Raw genomic sequence first — 23,640 nt, forward strand, 5'->3', positions numbered from 1 at the left:
GCAAAACTATAACTCGTAGCCAGTCTTTACTGGATAGCCTTTCGGTGACTAAAAGGCTGAAATGGGTGAAAGCTAGAAACACCTGACTAAACAGGAACATTGGCCTGCACTTCAGGCTTTCACCCACATGGAACAAAAACATCATAAAATTAAACAATAGTTGGAAAACTTAAACTGAAGATAAAATCAGCCACTAAAGCTGAATAAATAATAAAGTATTATTACAGAAATGTTGTAAAAATATTTTATAAATTCTACACCGTCTGCTTTTCAAGAAAGTAAATAGCAAACAATCAGCACCTAGCCACTCATTTGGTGACGCCATTTTACCATGTTATAACTATATAGAGTGACGTCACAAAACCTAGAAGCTCTCCTGTACCATCGGTATTGAACAAGTGACAATGAGAACATACAAACAAAAACGTCTGGTATCCAACCAAAGAATATCAGCTCTGTAGCAAACTGAAGTTAGCAGCGGGGTAGTTATTAGTCATTCGAATAACTAATAACTAACTCAGCAGTGGGTTAGTTCTTCGAATAACGAGTAACTAACCAGCCCGCTGCTGGTAAGTTATTCAAATAATTAATAACTAACCAGTTGCTGGTTAGTTATTTGTTATTTGAATAACTGACCCGCTGTTGATTAGTTGTTAGTTATTCGAATAACTAACCCGCTGCTGGTTAGTTATTAGTTATTCGAATACTGCTGAGTTAGTTATTAGTTATTTGAATAACTAACCCGCTGTTGGTTAATTATTACTTATTCAAATAACTAACCCGCTGTTGGTTAGTTATTAGTTATTTAAATAACTAACCCGCTGCTGGTTAGTTATTAGTTATTCGAATACTGCTGAGTTAGTTATTAGTTATTCGAATAACTAACCCGCTGTTGGTTAATTATTACTTATTCGAATAACTAACCCGCTGTTGGTTAGTTATTAGTTATTTAAATAACTAACCCGCTGCTGGTTAGTTATTAGTTATTCAAATACTGCTGAGTTAGTTATTAGTTATTCAAATAACTAATAACTAACCCCCTTCTAACTTCAGTCTGCCCAGCTCTGACCTGTTATCAAAAGGCTGATGTTTCTTATACTTTGGCGCTCGGTCAGGTCGATGTTAATGGATACAAGCGGCGTGTTTTAGCCGCCTTGTTCGTCCTCGTTGATCCTGCATGGGTGTAAGCATTTGGCCTAGCTGACTGTACCCACTTAAGGGAATTTACCGAACACAGCACGACCTTCTGACTGATAACTCACTTGTTGCGGAACACTATGCCAAAGAACCAGGCATATAATCCCCATCCATCCACAATATTTTGATATAGGGCTTACAAGTACTTGGCCTATTTCTCTGAGCCCCTAGCGACCACGTCCCAATAATAATTAAAGTTCCCGATCTTCAGAATGATGACATAAACCCCAGGTGTATCGCTTACGAGGCAGAAGCTCTATTCGCTAAGCCACCTCTAAGTCATGCAGTTTGGATACGTAGGACAAACACGGTTGTAATATTAAATGTCAACTGCATGTAAAGTTAATGTACCTGGTACAGTGTCCGTTTACTGCGACTATTGGTGCCTTTGGCATGGCATTCCAGTGAAGCAGCGCCATACACGGCATTGAGACTACAAGAGGTCACCAATCCATTTGGATACAATTATTGCAATGAAAAGAACATTAAGTCCCAAGTACATATAAACAAACTTTTGTTCTGAATCAAACACCTACGTCTGTGTCTCACTCTTTACCATACAGGCCTTTTCATCCACGGGCTTATCAGTGAGCATGGTTAATGCACATGGAAGTCCACACAAAAGTAGCACCCAAGACAAGTAATAGTTTATTTGAAATAAATAAAAAATACATTATCTACAACACTGAACATTTAAACATCACATAAAACTGTACAGTTAAATAAAACACAAGAAAAGTTAAGTCTTTACCATATATTTGTACAATCTGATGAACATAAGCACTTGTGGAATAAAAATTGAAACTTGAGCCACAAAGATTATTATGATGTTTCCCTATTATGAAATTTAATTAACCAAAAAATTCTACATGTAGCATAAACTTATCACTTAATACACATTTTGCGCTTTATTTATGCGGCCTGCACTCACACAAAATTGGATTCTTTTCTATTTCCCAAAATTCCAAGTCTGAAATAAAGTTTACAAACTCATCAAGACACACAGGGTAATTTTCTTGTCTTCGTTCTCTATCAGAAATCTAAACTGTCATCAGCTGCATCTATCTTGTACATGTACCGAATTATCCAAATCAAGAGAAACATCAAATGCTGAAAACATATTTGCTACTTTTTATTTTGGCTTTAATCTATTTTTTGCAAAGTGTTTATTCAAGCATATTCTGAGAACAATATTCTGTGTAAAATTACACTTTTTGTGAAGTCCTGAAGTTGGTTAACTCAACCAATGTAGTTTGGCCTCAAAAATGAAATTGAAAATGTGCATAAATTGTGACAAAAGTTGCCAAACGGTTGAGGAACTGAAGTATTATGCTGAAGACACCAGACATGACACTTCACAAACTCACATTATACTGACACTGGGCCAATCAGTCCTATTTCTTTGCTCAAACGTCTCAGTGCTAAATGCCAAGCGAAGCAGCAACAAGTACCATTTTTGAAGTCTTTGGTATGGCCCGGCCCGGGTTTGATCCCAGGCCTCCTGCCTTTGAGTTGGACGCTCTAACAATTAGGGCACTGAATCAGGCCTCCCAAGATTTAAGCATACAGTATAAACTGCGCAATTTCAAATTCACATCATTGGTCATTGATCAAGATAAGTTCTGGACAAGTAGTATCCTGCATGTTTTTCACACAGTTATATTTCTGTATCAACATTTAACTGATTGTAACACCTCAAACTTTAAAATATTAATACCACTATGTTTTCGGAACCATCATAAAAGTGAAAAGTTGCCACAAACTAGCATTAAGAGGACGACACAGTTTAGTGATCATCCAAAAAAAATTGCATTCGAGCACAGTTCATGCAAATTATAAAATATCAGTATTATACATCTTAACCTAAACTTAAATTTTCAATTTCATTTCAAAAGAGATGTAGATGGCAATATACTACACATGTAAACCATACAAAAGAAATACTGCACAAATACCAGAAATACTGTTTAACTCTGTGACAGAATAACTCACTCAAACAACATTCCAGGTCCACAATTACATTTCCTAAATATACTGATATGCCATCGCCAGAACTGAAGTTTTTATATTCAAGAGTCGACACAAATAAATCCCCAAAAAACCAAGTTACAATGCATACAGTGTAAAATTGTATTTTGAAACAAAGCCTGTATTCCCTTATAATCATAGACCTGTGCATCTATATCCAAAATATTTACTTGCTTATTAAAATGATTTGACTGTTGTTTTATGCTGGAAATTTCACTTTATGCAGCAGCCAGTGCATCATGGTATGATGAAACCCGGGAAACCCATGACTACTCGACCTTCTTACACATTTAAAAGACACAGAGGCAAATCTTGTAAATTCCCGAAACACCAGTGCTCTCTATCTGATTCAATTACAAGGCAAGTAACCATAAATAAATGGAAATACACAATAGCTCTGACATTCCATAGATTTGCACTCAGGCTTCTTGCTAAAAGAAAAGACAACACTAGACCAAATGTATATATATGTATCAACTGCACATGAACTTTAAATTTAAACAGCATACCTCTTTATTTTTACTCATCACATGACAGAAAAATTGTTAATTGTGAATTAAACCCCAAGGACTCATTCACTCACTCTTTAAGTTTACAATAAAGATACTGCAGTTTGAAAAACAAGCAAAAGAGCACACATTGAGAAATCAAAAGCGCTGCCATGCTATCAATTTTAACCAATCGAGCGTGATTTATTTCAACATGTTCAATAACCCAAGAATGCATCTGTTTCCGTTGCTATCTGCGTATGTCAGACATGATTGTGGTGAACCAAGAAAATAGCTGAAATTTACTATCATAGCCCAAAAAGGCCGGGGTCCAGGGGCCGCCTAGGCCCCGGAAGCTAGAAAAATCTGCGTGGCTGAAAATGGATTCTGGGACGTTTTTGGCTATTAAAATCAAACCAGAATCCTGTAAAATATGAAGAAAACCAACACTGTTTTCTGACTTACAGATTTTCCCATCTGCTTTGTCCCCACAGAACTCTAATCTTCTGGACAGAGAGAAGAATGCATTTTTGTACCAAAGCCAAAATTTAATACATGTAACAGATTTTTTCTGGTTCAGATATTGTTAGTAGTGTACAGGTCATTTTCAGCATTTTCAGTCAAATGTTTAGATTGGCATGTTATGGCACAGAATACAACTGTCCAGTTTTTCATTCAATGGCACCATGGTGTTCCACTCTGGCTTTCTTGGCTGCCTTTTGACACAACTCCTTGGCTTTCCTTTTCGTCAAAGTGCTCTGTGCCCTAATGTCCAGCTGTTTCTGTTTTTCTGTGGCAACTGATTTCTTCTCTTCAAGAATGGCCTTATACTGGCTGAATGATCGCTTGACATTCCTCACAAGAGTGTGATCAACCTTATCATGGAGATGGTCCCTCTTCTTGAAATACTCCACAGCAGATTTACCAGAAGCTTTCAAACCATATTTTATGTTTTGTATGGCTTGGTAGGTTTCAATGGTGAGTCTCCCAGATTCAAGCCAATCCCACCTCTAGATGTTTTTCAACCCCTTGTCCACTGTACGCGCATCAAAATCTTTATCTGATCGATCCACGATACTCCGAGACGTTGCCGCCATTTTTGACTGGGCTGGCTCTGCTTCTGCCTTCGAATAATGGTATCTTGTTCCCGACTTGTTGAAACAGTTCGGCTTAATGAAACACACGATCTGACTGGACAACAGACTCCATTCAGATAACATTATAACCTCCGGCAACGCCAGATTTCGGTAGCCATGCATCGGCAAATTGACAGAATCTTCGACTTTATTTTGAGGAAATAAATCGGAACTTTACAAAATGTTACTACACAGAAAAAAAAAACCGGAAAACAGGTAAATTAATCGAAACTGAACAAAGAAAAGGCGGAATTCCGCTAAAAAGCGGAAAAAAATCATGTCTGGTATGTTACGATTATTTCCGGTTTCTCTCACTTTGGATAACTCATGACGTAAGAATTCCAGACTAAAGGTTATTTACAGAGCTACAGAACGTCAGAGCAAAATGGCTGTGGCGGCATAGGTCTGCTTCCATCTCTCTTTTGAAATAGCTATGGTTAAATTATTTGTTGTCTTTTCCTTTAAATCAATGGCCCACTTTAAAAGATGGGAGGCCCTTGTTATTTAAGATAAAGAAGTTAGGATGTTGACAATTTTTGCTCACAGAATGACTAACTTACAGAGCTTTAAGCCCAAGCTAAAATTCATTGATAGAACTACCAACATGTCAAAGCAAAATGGCTATGGCTGTTTACGTCCGTTTCCACCCCTCTTTTGAAATAGCCAAGGTTACTTATTTCATTTTCTTTCCTTAAATGGCCCATGTTAAAAGATATTAGGCCCCGTTGAATGATATTAGGCCCATGTTAAAAGAGGGGAGGCCCATGTTGAAAGATGGGAGGCCCAGGTTGACAGGTGGGAGGCCCATGTTGACAGATGGGAGGCCCATGTTGACAAATGGGAGGTCCATGTTGAAAGATGGGAGGCCCAAGTTATTTATAAAGAAGTTAAATTATTGACAATTTTACTGACAGAATGACCAATTTCTAGAACTGCTTAGTCTGAGCCAAAAATATCCATATCTTGATGATAAATTGCTCTGTTTTTCCATGAGTCACTGTCGACTTAATCACATAAAATTGATATTTGACCAGAGCTATGGAACTGTATGGTGTGGAATCCAGATTAGCTTGAAAGTCAGTAACCCTGGAGCGAAGGATTACAAGTATTTGTCTTCATAGAGTTTAAATGCTTTTTTCACTTCTACAAAAGGTCTATGGTGATGAAGGCATGATATGTGTTGGCTCGTCTCCAAACTGATGAACCCCTCTCTGATGTCGCTTCAAATGTTCATTTCGGGTGAAGGACTTGCTGCAGAGGGTACAAGGGTAGCGTACATTGAGCAGGTGTGTGCGTCTGTGGCGTCTGAAGGAATCGTATCTGTTGAACACGGACCCACAATCTTCACACGTCATCGGCCGGGTCTGCTTGCCTGGGGAAAACAAGAACAAAATGTTGTAATTCAAATTACAGATCATATTTATTTATTTACATATACCTGTACATATCTGATTGTTGTGAAACGCCACACTCAAGAATTATTCACTTGTACCACAGCAGTCAGTTTATTGGAGAGGAAACAAGAATGCCCGATGTAAACCACCAACCTTTGGCACATTACACTGACAAAATTGCTACGTGTGATGTGTATATATATATATATATATATATACACCATATCTGCAGAAAACAAGTGAGCTTCAATGAACAAATTGCCCAAAAAGTCACCTGAGCAATGTTGACCAGTTACTACCACCAAGGTCTCATGAACACCGAGAGATAGGAAACACAAATTCTCTGTACAAGGCCAGAATTGAACCTACATCTTCATTCATGTTATTATTAGAATCTACATGTAGATCTTAGGTATAAAAACCATGTCTCACCAACTTCCACCTACTCTCCTTTAAAGCTACTGGAGAAATGGGCCAGCAAAGTTCATAACCTGAATTCACAGACGCGATCTTCATTTATAATGAAGCTTTAATTTTTTTTGAAAGAGTTAACAAAGTTTGACATCACTCCTTGTATCTCTCCTGATCACATTATGGACGGAAGCACACAAAAAAATCACCCAGCCTAAGACACATGCCTTCAAGCATGAATCTTCATCTGAACATCTTGAATCCTCCAATTTGGCGATATGCATGTTATAAGAACAACAGCCATTTCCTGGCCAGCCAGCATGTGGTTATTTTTTCTGTCCTCCTCACTGCACACTGCCACTCCCATTTCCTAGCCACATGCAGGGGAACTATGTATCACAATTATCGACATCCCCCATAAAACGGCTACTTCTCCTCCCTGATCAGTGACCCTATCAGCCTCCTCTGCAGGCTTGTCCGCGGCACCCCTAACAGCTGACACGCCCTCCGCTGAGACATCAACCCACTCTCCACAGCAGCCACGGCCTGGTCCATGTCTGCCTGCGTCCAGGCGCGGCTCTTTCGGCGCGCAACATACATGTCTTCTTTAGCACCTTGACTAACACCGACTTTCAAACCCCTTTCATCCAAATTAGACACATCTGTCACAGTTACATTCTGATGCTTCCTGCTTTTGACATGTCCAACAAAACCGTCAACGACTGTTCTTTGGTTTGCTGGCACAGAAGGATGTGTGTTAGATATTGTCTGCTGGTTTGTAGTGTCATCAAGGCGCTGGGATAAATTCTGTTCCTGTATCACAGCCTTTAAGTCCAGAAGTACTGCTGTGTCTTCCACGTCTACCAAGGCCACGTTGTCAGCAAGGGTAAAAGTTTCTTCTGGAAAGTATAATGGGAGTCACAGTCAGAATTTTGATGCCAGACTTCTTTTGCTCAAAGAGCGTTCAGTGATAATCCGAAAATTTCCCACAAAATGTCTACATACATACATGTATTTAAATAAAATGTCTACAGGCTCTCCAAGTTCGAACATGGTCCCAGTTACATGTAGGCCTATTATGTGCAAACTGTATATCCAACACACATCACAGTTGGTGAAAATCTCCACTGAAATTCAGCGCACAAACATATCCAATATGATCCGTAAAAATCGGCCTTAAAATTCATTGGAAAATGTCCAGCATGGCCGACGGAAATCTTCTTTAACAAAATGAAGAAGTCCAGAATAAAGCAGCACTTGTCGACTTGACAGATGTCATCTGTTTTATATTGATAACCACTTACATGTATCTGACTTATCGGCATGAAATTGTGTATGATTCAGTGTACGCTGTCCCGGTGGCTATGAAACTGTGACTGTGACAGAGAGGAGCTCAAACAGCCACCTGTGACTAGGCAAAAAACGCCATTGTGGTCCACTATTGGCTTTTCTCGGCCAGACAGATCATGTGACTCACAAATTCCCGATCACAGCAATGCTCTAATATTACAAATCTCGCGTGATAATGCGTGAAAAGCAGGGAGAGCACCTACCTCAACGATGTAAAGGTCTTCTTGGACCAAACACATCACTTTCTAATATCGTTGTTACATGTACCAGAGTCTAATGCCTCTATGTATAAGCACGCTGCACAGCTATGCATGTGTGCAGCATACCTAGCCCTCATGTAGTGGTGAGGATACAACATTAACAGGGCTCGAAATGGGTGCTTCTGAATGGCAAAAGGCAGGCCGAAAATTTGCCGAATACAAATTTATTGTTCACCGAAAATTTAAGGGATGCCGTTCGCAGCTGTTGCAAACTTACAACTTCCTTTTTTCGGGAGGGACGAATGTAATTCTGTGTATTTTAGGGTGTAAAGTCTTTTTTGCTGCCAGCCTATTGTTTTTGGTATAAGGTGCATGCTTGGTATCAAAATGATGGAAACTGTCTAAGCTTTGGGCAGGTATGAGTTTTAATGATGAAAGTTTGAAATTCTAGGCGAGAGGACACAAGGAGATAGGTGGTGATGAGGCTGCGAGTGACGTCCCCTTGGCGTTGCTAGGCACCCCTCCCAGCTGCCGGCATAGAAAGGTCCATATTTTGACGGTCAACCTACGTCAAGATTTTAATGGCTTCTTTCTCACAGGCTGGGGCAGGTATGCACCAAAGTTTATTGGCCACGGAATGTTTGGGGCTGAGCTTCACCGCTAAACGTTAAAATTGTCGCTTATGGAAAATTAATGGGGGTCTATGCCCCGTTACATGAGATAACTCTGTGCTGAAAGCTACTTAAGAATAAAATTATCTCCCTTCGCTTGTGTGCGCATGTGCGCTCGTACTGCGGCATGTACTTCCGTTTTTGCTTCAACTAAAAGCGAAACCAATGTTGACTTCTTCTTTGGATAGAAGACAAAAGGATCCTTTCAAAAACTAGTACACATTTAAATCCATTTCGGACTAGTTGTACGCAGAAAATCTGATAAAATGTTAACTTTTCCCTCTTCAAAGTTCGGGTTGAATCTAAGGCCACCGTCAGAAAACATGGATAACGAGACCGCTGCACAGACAATAAACGATAGCCGCAAGCCTTGCCTGAAACATCTGGATTTGACTTTTCTCGTTCGACTGACTGGGCAAATTGTTCTTTGTATTTTAATACATGATGACTGATGAAACCATCGCTAAGCTTGTCATTTAGGGCAGCGTGGTCCTGATGGGTTGATTTCCATGTCCTTTGGCGGGCCGTTCCGAAATGTTTGTAGACCCGACTGCAAAAAATTATTTCGACGGGCGAGAAGGAAATATTTCTGTGGATTGCATCAATTTTTCGACTCGGGACTGGATTTATACTTGCAGAAGTGATAATAAGGTCCTATTCTCTCATGCTTTTGGGTGAATTTAAAAGCCAACTTCGTTATGGACAGACTGGAGTTCGGAATTCAATGATCAAACGTTGAGGCAGGTAAAAATCAGAAAGATGTTGAAACAGATCTCCACGTTTAATTTAACTGAACTACAAAATTGACAACCCATGTTTAAAAATTGCAGGTCATCTCCCATCGTGCCCGCTAAAACTTTATGATTCGAGAAAAGTTGCAAGCCAAAGGAGATTTTCTAATTCGAGCTCTGATTAATACACCTGAATGTTTAGACAAAGGACTGTCACAATGCCACAATGTAGCAAACACATTTTGCTTCATTCTGATTGTTTTATCCAACTAACAGGATTTTATTTTCATTCATTTTTTTTTGGGGGGGGGGTGAATTTTGATTCATTTCTGATAAGGAGTTTTGGCATCAAAGATATTATTTTATGGCTTTTGTGAAACACCAAACTTTTAACGAGTGAAATACAATACTCAACACCTCATTTCCTTAGACACTTAAATACCTATTTCACAAGAGTCATCTTAAAGCGCATTTTTATATACCAAACTGTCCCACTAAATACATGTAGTGATTAAGTAATAACAAGTGAAGGAAACTGGACAACCTGGAGAACATCAGGTTCCTTTTAATAGCTAGTAACATTTCCACATTTATAGAAACTGTATATTCCATCTGCCAGTAGTCTAAAACAAATTTCATACACGACTATTTACATGGTTGCAGTCAACAGCTTATTGCCATGAAAACACTGAAAACAGCTGAAATAGGGGAATATCAAACGTAGTCTCAGTCTGGTATCAGCAGCGACTCTACAATTACAAAAGTACTACCATGTTCAGACATGGGCCAATTTTACAAAGCTATTTCTGACATAATTGTGAAGTCAAAATCTGAAATATTTTTCTGGCTCTGTGTATTACAATTCTCACCAGCTCATAAACTGTTGTCATTATCTTAAACTGAGAAAGATGTGACAAAATTTGCGTTATGATGACGTTCTAAATTTTGACTTACTGTAATTTTTCTCATTTTCAGGACAGATAATTAGCAGTGCAGAAAGCCAAAATATTATAGTTCCAGTTTTTACGGAAAGTAAAATTACATGTATGTATATGTTGTTCTTACATTAGATGGACTAACCAAGTGAAAAAATAGAAAATGTATTCTTGTTACAATTTCATGCATATTCAGTTTCACTAAAAGAAGCAGAGGTGATGTCCCAAGTCTGTCATCCGCTTTGTGAGAAATGTCCCAAGTCTAACATCCGCTTTGTGAAATTGGCCTTTGGTACATGTATTTATACTTACTTTTGGGAAAATTCTGCACTTCACTTTCGGTTTTTGGTATCTGTTGCCCAGTGTTACCTGTTACTCTGTTCGGAAATGGTAGACCACTGCTATTGTTGGACTCTCCGCATGAGAGCAAATCTGCAGGACTCGGATACGCACTGAGATCTTCGCCTGTCAACTGCACGTGAGTCTCTGTCATTTCTACAGAGCCGTCCGATGACGGTTTCTCTGTTTTCACTATAATTTGCAATGGCTCCCTTTCCTCTGGTGTTGGTGATTGTTCAGAACACGGTGCAACAACTGACTGCTCAAGCCGGCTGAATGCACAAGAGTCTGGTTTGATAATGGAAGCGAGACTTTCAGTGGCTCCTGGTGTGTCTGATAAAGATGCAGAGCTATCGCCATCTGCTCCGTGTACCTCAAGTCTTTGTGATTTCTGTGAAGATGCAAGATCAAAGTTATGTTCGCCTGGCACTAAGTGGTCGACTTTGGAAATAACAGGGTCAATACCTGGCCGCTTACGGTTGGTTACCTTGTACATATGGATAGGGAAAACGGCAGACTTGGCCGTCATGTCTGAGAACTCAGCTCCCATTACCGCCACATCTTCCTGTTCCACTTCGCTTAACACGGCGACATCCTCCTCATACTCATTATAAACAGAATAATCTCCATCACCACCAGGTCTGTAAGATTTAGGAATGTCAGCTGGCATGGCTGGAGACTCTGTTGCTCTTTTCATTCGTCCTCTACGCCTGTGTCCACGAAGCCAGGTTGGGTCCGGCTCACAGCCGGAACATTCTGAAATCAGTATTGAGTTTATTATTATTTAACTATTTATTTGATTGGTGTTTTACACTGACATGTACATGTACTCAAGAACAGACTCTCAGTTATGCAACAGTAGCCATTTTTATGGCACCACAGGTGGAAACCGGGTACACTCTGGTAGGAGACCAATGACCATACGTAGGTTGTTGCTGGACGTTCCCATTTTTACATGTCTTATTATTGTTAGTCAGCTCACAAAATTGCAATATCTTGAAAACTGTTAAAGGTAGAAAAAAAACCAAACATTGGAGTTGTAATAACAAACAGTCATAAGAAGCAACTGTTAAGGTTTTGTGCTGTTTGGCCTGTCACGTGATTTTGGCCTGTCACGCAGCCATTTTGAATTTTTTTGGTAAGCTTAAAAAATTTTCTTCTCCAGAACAGCTGAAGCTATCGACATGACATTTTTGTTGGCCGATTCTAAGTAGACGGCCCTACACAGGTTCAAAAAACACCAAAAGTTTTATGAATTTACTATGACAACCATGACTGTATAAAGATGTATGCACGCAATGTATTATGAAATCAGCAAATGTTACAAAACAATAAAATGCTACAAAAAAAAAATTAATACAACTACGAAATTTTCTCACCTAATGATATTGCTCCCTTGGATTTATACTCTGCCAGCCTCAAATCTAACCATATTGCAAACTGTGACAAGATGTCCGGTTCACTGCAGAGTTCACCAATAATGCAGGCAAACTTGTTCTGTACTCTCTCCAGTGTCACTCCCATCCTCGTCTATGTAGCCTTTTCATCAAAGATCTTTGAACTTTGAGTATACTACAAGACAACCAAAAGCTGGACAGTCTACAATATGGAAAATATATAAAAAGATAAATAGTACATGTATACACTGTAAGCTAATTTGTTTATTTATTTACCTGATTATTAGAGTCCAAGAATGTTTTACTTCTATTTTTGCCTCTATTTTAACTTCTAGGTTGACATACCTATTTCATGGTTCTATAGTGTTTTGGTGCTAAGAACATATGATCTGTCATTGAAAAGCCCTTTCCCAAGTATTTAATATTAAACTTCTGCGGACAACTCGAGATTTTCTGAGTAAGGTGCAAAGATTGTTAAAATTAATGCCTGTCAGTTTATTCTTGGCTTGACGCAAGTGTACTTAATGGCATCAATGAGGTATCCAAAAGGAAGTTCAAACGGCGTAACTTTTTATTTTCGTGGAGGTGCACACCCAAGATATTGGGCTTAGTTCAAACTAAGCAACATTCCGCACATCAAGATAATCATAAGTGTCACCAATTTACCAATTTTCACTTATCATGGGCATGCTATTTCTGTAACCCGAGGATGCAGCTGTTCCTGCATATATCACCTGATCTATTTATTTATTTGATTGGTATTTTACGCCGTACTCAAGAATATTTCACTTATACGACGACAGCCAGCATTATGGTGGGAGGAAACCGGGCAGAGCCCGCGGTAAACCCACAACCATCTGCAGGTTGTTGGCAAATCTTCCCACGTACGGCCAGAGAGGAAGCCAGCATGAGCTGGACTTTAACTTGCAGCAAACGCATTCCTACTCAAGAATATTTCACTTATACAACGACAGCCAGCATTATGGTGGGAGGAAACTGGGCAGAGCCCGGGGTAAACCCACAACCATCTGCAGGTTGTTGGCAAATCTTCCCACGTACAGCCAGAGAGGAAGCCAGCATGAGCTGGACTTGAACTCGCAGCAACTGCATTCGTGAGAGGCTCCTGGGTCATTACGCTGCGCTAGCGCGCTAACTGACTGAGCCACGGAGGCCCCTCACCTGATCTATGCTTAATGGGTACTCACTGTTTTTAAAAGCATATCTGAAGAGCATTTCTGTGGTTAGACTGATAAAAATATATCTTATCTGTGAAGCTCTGTAGGGCCTAATACTGGCAAACCCACCAAAACATAAACAATCTCTATTTAAGACTCTATAACCAACCTCTATCAAGTTTGATAAACTGCATTAAAATTTTACCTCAATCTTGCGAAACAGTTGAAGAATTAGGGTAATATTCTTTGGCAGCTCATACATGTCAGTCCATTACTAACATAACTATAATACAATACATGTATGACATTTATCGTTAAATAGTGGTATTGCTTTCAAGAGCCTATCGGAAAATAATCTCTTTTTTTCAACGACTTTAAAGGTCTTGAAAACCTTTTCACAAAATTCCAGTACGTTCCAGGATTTCAGAGACCAGTGCGAACCCTGTTTTTTGTCATGCATGCGGGCCTAGCTGGTGTCAACACCAAGACTACGCTGTAATTAGTGGGGCGCCAATTTTCGTTACCTAAAATGCCCATTCGTCTAATGTTTACACTTTGAATATCAGAAGCCTTGTCAAAAACAAGACGTCTTTTCGTTGCAGCGAAGGCGTAAACGAAGTAGGTCCCGAAACCAATAACGAGAAGATGACATATTTCACAAGACGTTTTACCTTAGTAGCGTTCTGTCGAGATCTCATACAACCCAAAAAATAATTCCTTGCGGGAGTTCTCTCCCGTTATTGGAAGAACTCTCCTATGTTTCATCTTCCCTGCTAATTTCGAGCGCGAGGGTTGATATTATGCCCACATAAAATGTAAGTGTCAACAACGTTAGTGTCTGTTAGGTAGTGAAGTAGATCAGTACTGAATAAATATACTGTAGAGGCTAAAATGTTGCATGCCGCATGTGTCATGATTTTTCTGCTCAGTTTATTGTCTCTGAACGGTCGAGTATATGTGTTGTCGGCCGATCTAAAAACGAAACCCAGTGTAAAATCCGGTCTGTGCATTCTTGCAAAACCGCTTAAACGGAAGCATGTAACATCTCAGCATAGCTGTAGTTCATGTTATGTTTCATTTATATATAGAATGTCAACACTGGGAAAAAATTTACGGAATAGTTTTTGCACATCAGGAAAGAAATTGGCAGTGTCCAGTCGTGGAACAAGTTGCTTTCAAAATGGCGACACCGGGTCAAGGTCAACGAGCATCTTTAACTATAAATGCGAAAACGGACATACATAATTTATATAAATTAACCAGATAATTTTGTGATTTTATGCAAACGTGTATTTTTGGGGAAGGTTAGAAAATTAAATTCTATGTCGTTCCACTGCGGGTAGAAGAGGTTGCCCTTCCATCTCCTAATATTACATTTACTATGTAGCTCTGGATAATCCTGCTGAAAAGCAGTAATGTGAAAGAAAAACAGGATATTAATTAAAAATACGTATAATCCAGATATACAGGAAAATGTTTGCACAATGATTACACATAGGTATTGTATAATGTTTTACACTGTAGTTCTGCATATTAAAAGTCATGCTGTTTATGGGACATTGAAATAAAATTGTTCACCAAGATTATTACAACAGCATACACATGCCATTGAGGAAATCATTAAAAATATGTCTGTTGGCTATAGCTTGACTGACTCGGTCACAAAAAGGACTCTTACAGTAATTTCTTCAAAATTCATATATCTTTTTCATCAGCTAGAAAGAATATTTGCCCACTTGTCATTAGGATGCTCAGTTATAGGTCTACATATATTTTCCATCAGTACTTGCAGAATTTACGTTTGTGACTTCCTGTTGTGTGACATGTTTGGTGTCTTTGCCACGGTATTCCCGTGAGGTAGGAGTGACTATAAATATGTCTTCCTTGGGACTATATTTCTACGAGGAAGGAGACAGTGTCTTGATATTACTAAAATTAATCTACAAGCAGACATCTACGAAACAAACAAAAAAAAATCGTGAGAAATTACATATTTTCAGAAAGAAATATCTTTTTCTTTTTTACAGCTGTGTGTGAAGGGTTATATTTAAAGGTTATAAATGGAAGTTTTTGAAAGAGCCTGTGGCCCAGACAATGGAAATTAAGAAGTTACCCTTAAAGGGTCTACAGGAGAAATTTGCCATTATTATTCAAGAGGCTCGCAATAATCAAGGCCTCCTTGAACAGTTCATGATATGGCTGGATATGAGATTGGCTGAGTACAAGGCTAAAGGTGTCCTCCGTCTAGGTAAGATAACAAAAAAAAGTCAAAAGTATTGGCCTGCAACAGAGGGTCACTTTCCAAAAAAGATCTTACACCTTCATGTTATCTTCATGACGATGCTCATAGTTTAATCTTATTATAACATGTAGACACAGTGTGTACAGTGATTTTTGTAAACTTTTAGCTTCTGGTAGGGTAATTTTTCAATGCATATGTACCCTGAACAAGTGCATGTAACTTTATATTTATTATTTTCACATTTTATTATGACCTGATTGTATGCCTTACTTGTGTATTGAAACAGTTTCACAGGGTTACCCAACATTTTCACAGGGTTACCCAACAGTTTCACAACACCCATGTTGTTGATGGTTTCAGAATCAACAGGTTCAAAACCTAACCCTGCCTGGCTTCAGAGACACAAGGGTGATTTAGCCGAGCAGAAAGTCAATGATCAGAAACCTAACTCACTGACAGAAAATATCCACAATGTTAAACCAGGTGGAACTGCAAAGCAGCATGTTAGATGGTCTGCTTCAAGACCAAGGAAATCTCAAAATCCAAGGGCTGACTCTAAAGTAAGTTCTGTAGCAGGTTCTGATGCACAACCAACAAACCTTGTTACAGATTCACCAGCAGCCACAAATCACAGAACACCTGCAAGTGATACCAATCTGACAAAAGGCCCTGTTTCACTCATAGTGAAACACCCAGTTACAAATCCCGCCACAGAGCCTGTTACGAACACAATGGCAGTGAGTCCAGTGGCTACAGAGGGACGTAAGCGATCCATCACGTCTCAGGATCCAGTAAAATGCAACATTAAGGTTGTTAAACTTCTGGTACCATCAAAACCTGGCTCACCCAGTCGTGGTTGGACAGTTCCAAAAAATCAGTTGTTTTTTTTAGTCAAACCAGGGCAGAATGCTTCCCAGTTGGATGCCATGAGAAAGGGTGTGAAGGAGTCAACGTCAACACCAATGCCTAAGTCTTTAAACTCATCTGGTAGCCAGACATCTAGTTGTAACAACTGTAACAGGGGCTCACAGGATTGTGACCAGTACACAGAGTTAGCTGCTTCTGCTGGCACATCCAGCCAAAAGCCACCCACGTCAGATAAGAACTCTTCTGCAGATAAAGGTGAGATATTTGTTTGGGTGTTTATTCATGGCCTATTGGTGTCCCACCAGCCGGTCACAAACACGACCCCAGTTCACCTTGGCTTCCTGTTTTGTGGTACGTGGGAAGGTCCTTCAGCAACCTGCAGATGGTTGTGGGTTCCCTTTAGACATCCCGGTTTCCTCCCACCACAATGCTGGCCGCCGTGGTAAAAGTATAATATTTTTGAGTACGGCGTAAAACACCAATCAGAAAAATAAATAAATAAATAAATACAAGTATGAAAGGGACATAACTCAGTTTTAGTAATGTGGGCTTGGCATCAAGATGCATGTATGTCATTTGATGACACTTGTTAGTTTATCAGATGCTGAAATTTTGGAATTATTTTCGGACAACTCTTACTGACGAACTACCCCAGCCTTGCCATTACTCTTGTTTCTCAAAGGCTCATAAATCAGTTTTATTGATGTGAGGAGTCTGACGATTACGGTGACATTTCTATGTTTACCATGTTTTCTTAATTACATGTAATTTTCTACAACTCTCCCAGGGATGCGCGTAACACACGTTCTGTTTTAGCAGATGCTTTTGACTCAGAGACCATAGATTTCTGTGGACTTGTACAAGACATGACCGACTCGATTGATGAGACAAAAAGCTCTGAGCGGACAAAACTAGCGGGCGTTGGTGTTCAGTCTGAGCACCCGTATGGTACTGCCGTGTTAGGTCATCCGTATTAAATGACGCTGAACAATTCATAATTAAGTTTTATGTCATGTACAGTACGTACACAAAGGTACGTGAAGAGTTCAGGCGCAGAAACAGACAAATCCGTTTCAGTTTTTAATTTTTAATGTCTTCGTATGAGTTTTTTAATTTCCTTTTGACATTAACCCTTCATGTTTTTAATTTGTTCATGTACGAATATCCATGCAGGGTTATTTCTTTTGAGCTCCTATAATTTAAATATTTATTTCTTTAATTGGTGTTTTGCGCTGTACTCAAGAATATTTCACTCATACGACAGCCACTAGCATTATGGTGGTAGAAAACCGAGCAAAGCCATGACCATCCACAGGTTGTTGGCAGGCCATCCCACGTAACCGGAGAGTGAGCATGAGCTATACTTGAACTCACCGCGACCGCATTGGCAAGTGACCTTTGACCCTTGGATCATTGCGCCTTTGACGTGAAGATGAAGTATTATGATGGTGTGGGTATGTGGGAAAAGAGTTGATGTCCGGTTAGACTTAATTTACCCTAAATCATCAATAAATTCAACCAGTAAAGAGTAAATCAAGATCCGATTTGCGAAGATTATTCATGAGATTTTGAGGTCTGAAATGTTATGTTTATGTAGGGGCACATGTAGGCTTCACAAACCTTATATAAAGTCTAAAATGTTCTGTTCATGTAGGGGCACATGTAGGCTTCATAAACCTTATTATAAAAAGTAATTTGTCCAGGTCGAATTTGTTGAGAATTCAGAATAGGTAGAGTTTGGTATTTACATTCAAAATTATTTTAATTATTGTACATTGCTGTTAATGCTGTTTTAAGATGTTGTGAAAAGTAATCAAAGGGTCACAGCTCTTATGCATCTTTTATCATCTTTTGTTAACCCGTTTATTTTACATGGTGTGCTGTGATTTTGTGACAACACATAATACCCATGTTAAATCTTTGTTAATAGACCAGACCCCAGCTTTAAACATGTTAAAAGAGGCCCAATCACCAGACACGACCCCAGCACGAGATGAAACCCCTCTTCCAGATGAAACCATTACACCAATAATAAGTCAGACCCCATCATCACAAAAGACCTCAGACATGTTAGAAGCAAAACAGGCCCCAGGAAGGTCCCCAGCCGCATTTCGTCTGGATTTCCCAGACGTGTCTCACATGTATCCCAGACACACATTAAAGCGGCTAAAGAGGGCAGCGGTGAAAGCAAGAATTGAAGCTGTTTTTGGCCATTCAGTGAAGAAGGAACCTCCACGATCACGTGGTGCAATAACAGTCCTGATGACTTTAGAGCGCTGGCTTTGGAGCAAGTTCAGAGAGCGACGACCTGTAGAGACAATGCCTGTCGATGACTTAAACAAGTATCTTGAGGAATATTTCCGCGTCGTGAGGAAGGAATCGGGCACTCCGTACTCCCCGGTAGCATTCGGCGCTCTAAAGATGGATTTGGCGAAGTTCTTGGAGGCCAGTGGCTATCCCTACTGTCTAAAGACTTCTGAGAAATTCAAGACATGTAGAGAGGTTTATCTAACAAGACTTAAGCAGCTGCAGAAATTTGCATATCATCGGAAGAACAGAGGAGAATTAACATGATGGATACACCATGGCTTACCATGTCAGATTTTAGAGATCATTGTTGCTTTGGAATTCTTGTGTTATCCGTATTTAACACAAGTTAACCAATTTCTGATGTATATCTACAAGTATACATGAATATTTATACGGAAACATTTGCCCTGAATTGTCTTCATCACTTGTTATAGACAAATACAAATTGGCAAAATGTTACAGTTTTTTTTAAGTTTCCAGATATAATTCTGCCAGTAGATTGCAAGATGCTTTCTAGGCAAGCATACAGGTAATGTAAAATGGCATTTTCTGCCATTGAGTTGATGGTTATCAATCCATGCATTGCACCTACATTCAACTTCGTGTTATTATTCTTCAAAAAGAATCCAATTTCTTCAAATTCATTTTGAACCGTTCTCTACTAACTTGGTTTGCTTGCGGTGATATGTTGTATGGTAGTTTAACTAAAATTTACAACTTGTCAATCCTAAGTTTTGGTATACATTGAATCCGTAAACACTTGCACCGACAAACACACTTCTAACAATAACCCAGGCTCTGAAAATTTTGTGTTAAGACGTCAAATTGTCGCCCTTCATATTTCATGCTTGAACCATAGCCGATGTATTGGCTGGAAAGTGTAGGTGTTTGAAAGATAAGCGTTTGACAACGAAAGACAAACTGTTTAAAACGAAAGACTGACATAGCCTTATATTTGAAGCGGAAAAAAGGCCAATAATGTCCCGGTGGAAGAAATTTTCGAATAACCAGCACATACCTGGCTGGGACTTTGGCGTAGGTTTGACTTGTTCGTTTCAACTGCTGGATTATTGATGGTTTACCTATGCACGCTTTGACAAGTCCAGACACAGGGTGACTGAGAGAATCAGTGTATACTAGAGACATTGAGAGAACGGCGCGACTGGTCTATTTATTTTGTTGGCGTTCTAGGCCATACTGCAGACTATTTCAAAATTATGGGGGTTTGTCATGGTCACGTGGTTAAGAAGCTGGTCTTTGTAATGCAAGAACACACTAGGTTAAGGTTTAACCCCAGCCTCGGACAGGGAGATCTCCCCCACTTCTACTGTTGTACTTGTTTCATTTGTAAACAGTACAAGGTGGGCAATCTTTGTTCGTCTAGACAGATAATCAGCACCTCACGCCGAGAAGTTCTGGGTCGGAGTTCAACTCTTGCCTGTCTCGGTGCTGCTGTGAAGGGGACAGACTACAGAAAGAAATTCAGAATTGTTTGAGTTGGTTCAGCTAAATACAAACGATGAGTTGTATTTCACTCCAAACTACACTTCTTGGACCTATATTTCTGAATTGAAAAATGTCAGTTAAGAACCCGAGGATGATCGTGGGTTCCGCCGGTTTCTGCCAGGTTTCTTCCTAACCATAATGGTGGGTCGACGTCGTATTAATGAAATATTCATCAGCACGGCGTAAAACACCGATCAGATAAAATAAATCAAAGGTCTTTAATTTTACGAACAGCTTAGGTTTTGACAATTTTATCTGTTCTGACTAGACCACATGTGTGTACAAAATGTGTACAAGTGGATATGACTTCTGCAACCTTGAAAATGTTCTGTTCTGTGAACAGTTATAAGTGTCTCGGGCACTTGCATTGTGTGTACTTCTCAAAACAGGTTTGTTATCTCTGGGAGATACCCAGTTAGCTAACTTAGATTAATGCGGTGGAATTTTCTCTTACAACTCTCGCAACTGCGTTGCTGTGCTTGGATGAGGGACATTCATTCTCCCATCCGACTATCCCAAACACAAGCTGTGGCTCATCCGATCTTAGTCACTGACGATCACAGCAAATCTCGGCAAACGCCTTAACCTTTATTTTTTGCAGACGTGTTTTTTGTGTTATAACTAACCACTAATGAATCAACGTACACTTAGCTCGATCACTGAAATCAAACCTGGATCGGGTGATACAAATACGTTAAAAATGGTACTTATTTCTGTGTCGCTTGGGTGTTCAGCACATAACGCAAGTAAAGCCGACTGGTTGACCCAATGTCAGTGTAATGTGACTGGTGGGGTGTCATGTCTTGTGTCTTTGGTATGATGCTTTTATGAGTCTTATGACTGAAAAACTGTTAAGTACGGCAACAAACGAAAAAACCCAAAGGATACATACATACGCTTAGCTCAAAGTGAAACAAAATCGTCACGTATTTGGTTGCTGTGTGAGATATGCATGGCTAAGATGAGCTGAATATTAGGTACCGGTACTCTAAATTTATTTCGGGACAGGTAGATCCAGGACCAATCCTTGATCGAGTCACACCTAAGACTTTAAAAGAGGAAGTTGTAACTTCCTCGCTTGGTGTTCAGCGTTATGGGGAAGTGCAACGACTGGTTGACCCGTATCGGTATAATGGCTCGGGGGGGGGGGGGGGGGGGGGGGCGCTTACTTGCCTTCGGTAAGTCGTCTCAGTGAAGCAGCACTAGATAAAAGAGCGGTGGGAAATCCGTCCTGCTACAAGGAGACACATTACATGTACATGCACCCATATGACTGAAAAATTGTTGAGTACGACGTTAAACCCCAAGCACTCACTCACTCTAAATTTATTTGGCAAACACTCTTGTTGTGTGATAAAGGTTCTGTTCTCCAAGGTCTCGTTATTAGTGTTGATTCTGTGCCCTTTTAAGATCCATATTCAGGGGTCAGTTGCTCAAAAGTGTACCAAAAGTTAAAATCTTAATACAAGCGTTATCTCAATACAAAGTAGATATAAATGACGCTTTAATCTGGTCTAAGGTAACACCCTAAACACTTGAGAAAGCCGACCCCAGGCCCCGGGATCACAAAACAGTCTTACACTTTAGTGAAAATTTCAAATCACTTTAAAATTGTTAATCCTTACGTAACAAAGTCAAAATATTGCTTGACAACATAATGTCTGGTTAAGTTTTGGTAACACTAATTTCAGCTAAATTAACAGAAAGGAATATACGAAGTTTAATGATTGAAATTCTGTCTTAATTCTAAGATCGCTCCCTGGGGCCTGGTGCTAAAGGTCATGCCAATCTTGATATTTATTCGACCGGTGATAACGACGGCTTTTCTTTAAACACGAAGCAATCACTAAACGATGAACCCGAGGGAAAGACGAGGTGTACCCATGTGGAACTCTGCCGCTATTGCAAGTTTACGTTTTTTGCAGTAATCCCACGGCAATCATGCATGTTTACAAGTGGAAGAAAGGACCCAGGTCAAAACCTCAACTCCTCAGCAGGTTCATGAAAAGGACAATACCGTACAAAAGCAATGGCGGAGCTGGGCTCGAACTTATGACCTCTTAGGTCAGGTGGCACAGAACTGTGGATGCAGACAAAAGTACAGGCATCTTAACCACAATAAGCGTCTACATAAAAAATAAAATTAGAAAGTATTAGGGTCACGCAAACAGCTGTAGTACTTTTTATTGAACAATCTGCCGTAATAATTATATAGTCCTATACGTTTGGCTTTATCAACTTAAAAGACCAATTTAGAGACACTTATTGTCTCTGTACGGTACACACTGGCAAATCATTGATGTGTTTAAAGATAAGCCGGGAAATGCTATGATGGTGCGTGTGATACTGCCAGCGTTCTGCATTATATGTTCCCGTTAAATTTGGGAGTTGGTTTCTCCGCAGTATGAATCTTGTTTTACATGTATTATCCTCAGGAGTGTAATTGAAAAGGTGTAAACAACAATGAATTCAGTGGACATGGGAGGATAGACAGTAGAGAATTAATGACAAAGAATGCAACCATTTTTAGACAATGGAGAATAACGACCAAAGAATGAAATGGATATGGGATAATGAGCAATGAAGAATAAACTAAAGAATGCAAAGGACATTGGGTGATAGCTAGTTAATGGAGAACACACAGGTAAGAATGCAAATAAACCGGTGTGGTGAATTTATTTATTTATTTGATTCGTGTTTTACGCCTTTCTCGAGTATATTTCACCAGAATTACGGTGGGAGGAAAACAGGTGCTGGAACACACGGGTGCGATAGACAATGGTGTGGAAACAACAAAGAAGGTAACTGACATGGGGTGATAGACCATGTGGAATAAAATAACAGAGCAAAGGACAGAATGACAAACAACAGAAGAAAATAAAAAAAAATGCAATGGACATATGACAATCGACAACGGAGAACAGAGAACAAAGAGTGAAATGCATCTGGGATGACAGACAATGGAGAAAACACGGAGCAATATACAACAAAGATTATTATTGACATGTGTGACAGACAGTGGGGAATACAAAGGTAAGAATTTAATTGAAAGGATGTGATACACAGTGGAGATTAAACAACAAAGAATGAGATGAACGTGGGATGATAGACAATGGAGATTAAACGACAAAAAATGTAATGCGCATGGCATGATAGACAATGGAGATTAAACGACAAAGAATTTAATGCACATGGCAAGATAGACAATGGAGATTAAACGACAAAGAATGCAATGGACATGGCATGATAGACAATGGAGATTA

At 39.5% G+C, this 23,640-nt stretch overlaps 2 protein-coding genes across 5 annotated transcripts; one reads left to right on the forward strand and one right to left on the reverse strand.

Annotated features, from left to right (window-relative positions):
* Positions 1-1,829: 1,829 nt before the first annotated feature.
* On the reverse strand, positions 1,830-14,145 carry LOC135463757 (zinc finger protein 628-like). Its single transcript, XM_064741183.1, has 4 exons — positions 14,124-14,145; positions 12,260-12,479; positions 10,854-11,636; positions 1,830-6,221 (listed from the first exon to the last, which is right to left on the reverse strand). The coding sequence occupies exons 2-4, from the start codon at positions 12,402-12,404 to the stop codon at positions 6,004-6,006; spliced, it is 1,146 nt and encodes a 381-aa protein (XP_064597253.1). The 5' UTR covers positions 12,405-12,479; positions 14,124-14,145; the 3' UTR covers positions 1,830-6,003.
* Positions 8,969-19,457, forward strand: LOC135463756 (uncharacterized). 4 transcript variants are annotated; one of them, XM_064741180.1, is made up of 5 exons: positions 8,969-9,619; positions 10,905-11,019; positions 15,480-15,700; positions 16,055-16,816; positions 18,492-19,457. In XM_064741180.1, exons 3-5 carry the CDS (start codon positions 15,547-15,549, stop codon positions 19,133-19,135), a joined length of 1,560 nt encoding a protein of 519 aa, XP_064597250.1. In that variant the 5' UTR covers positions 8,969-9,619; positions 10,905-11,019; positions 15,480-15,546; the 3' UTR covers positions 19,136-19,457. The 4 variants fall into 4 exon arrangements, with proteins under 4 accessions (XP_064597250.1, XP_064597252.1, XP_064597251.1 ...); XM_064741181.1 differs by lacking the exon at positions 8,969-9,619 and adding an exon at positions 10,616-10,650; XM_064741182.1 differs by lacking the exon at positions 10,905-11,019.
* The last annotated feature ends 4,183 nt before the right edge of the window (positions 19,458-23,640 follow it).

This window comes from Liolophura sinensis, chromosome 3 (assembly GCF_032854445.1).
Source record: "Liolophura sinensis isolate JHLJ2023 chromosome 3, CUHK_Ljap_v2, whole genome shotgun sequence".
Taxonomy (NCBI): Eukaryota; Metazoa; Mollusca; class Polyplacophora; order Chitonida; family Chitonidae; genus Liolophura; species Liolophura sinensis.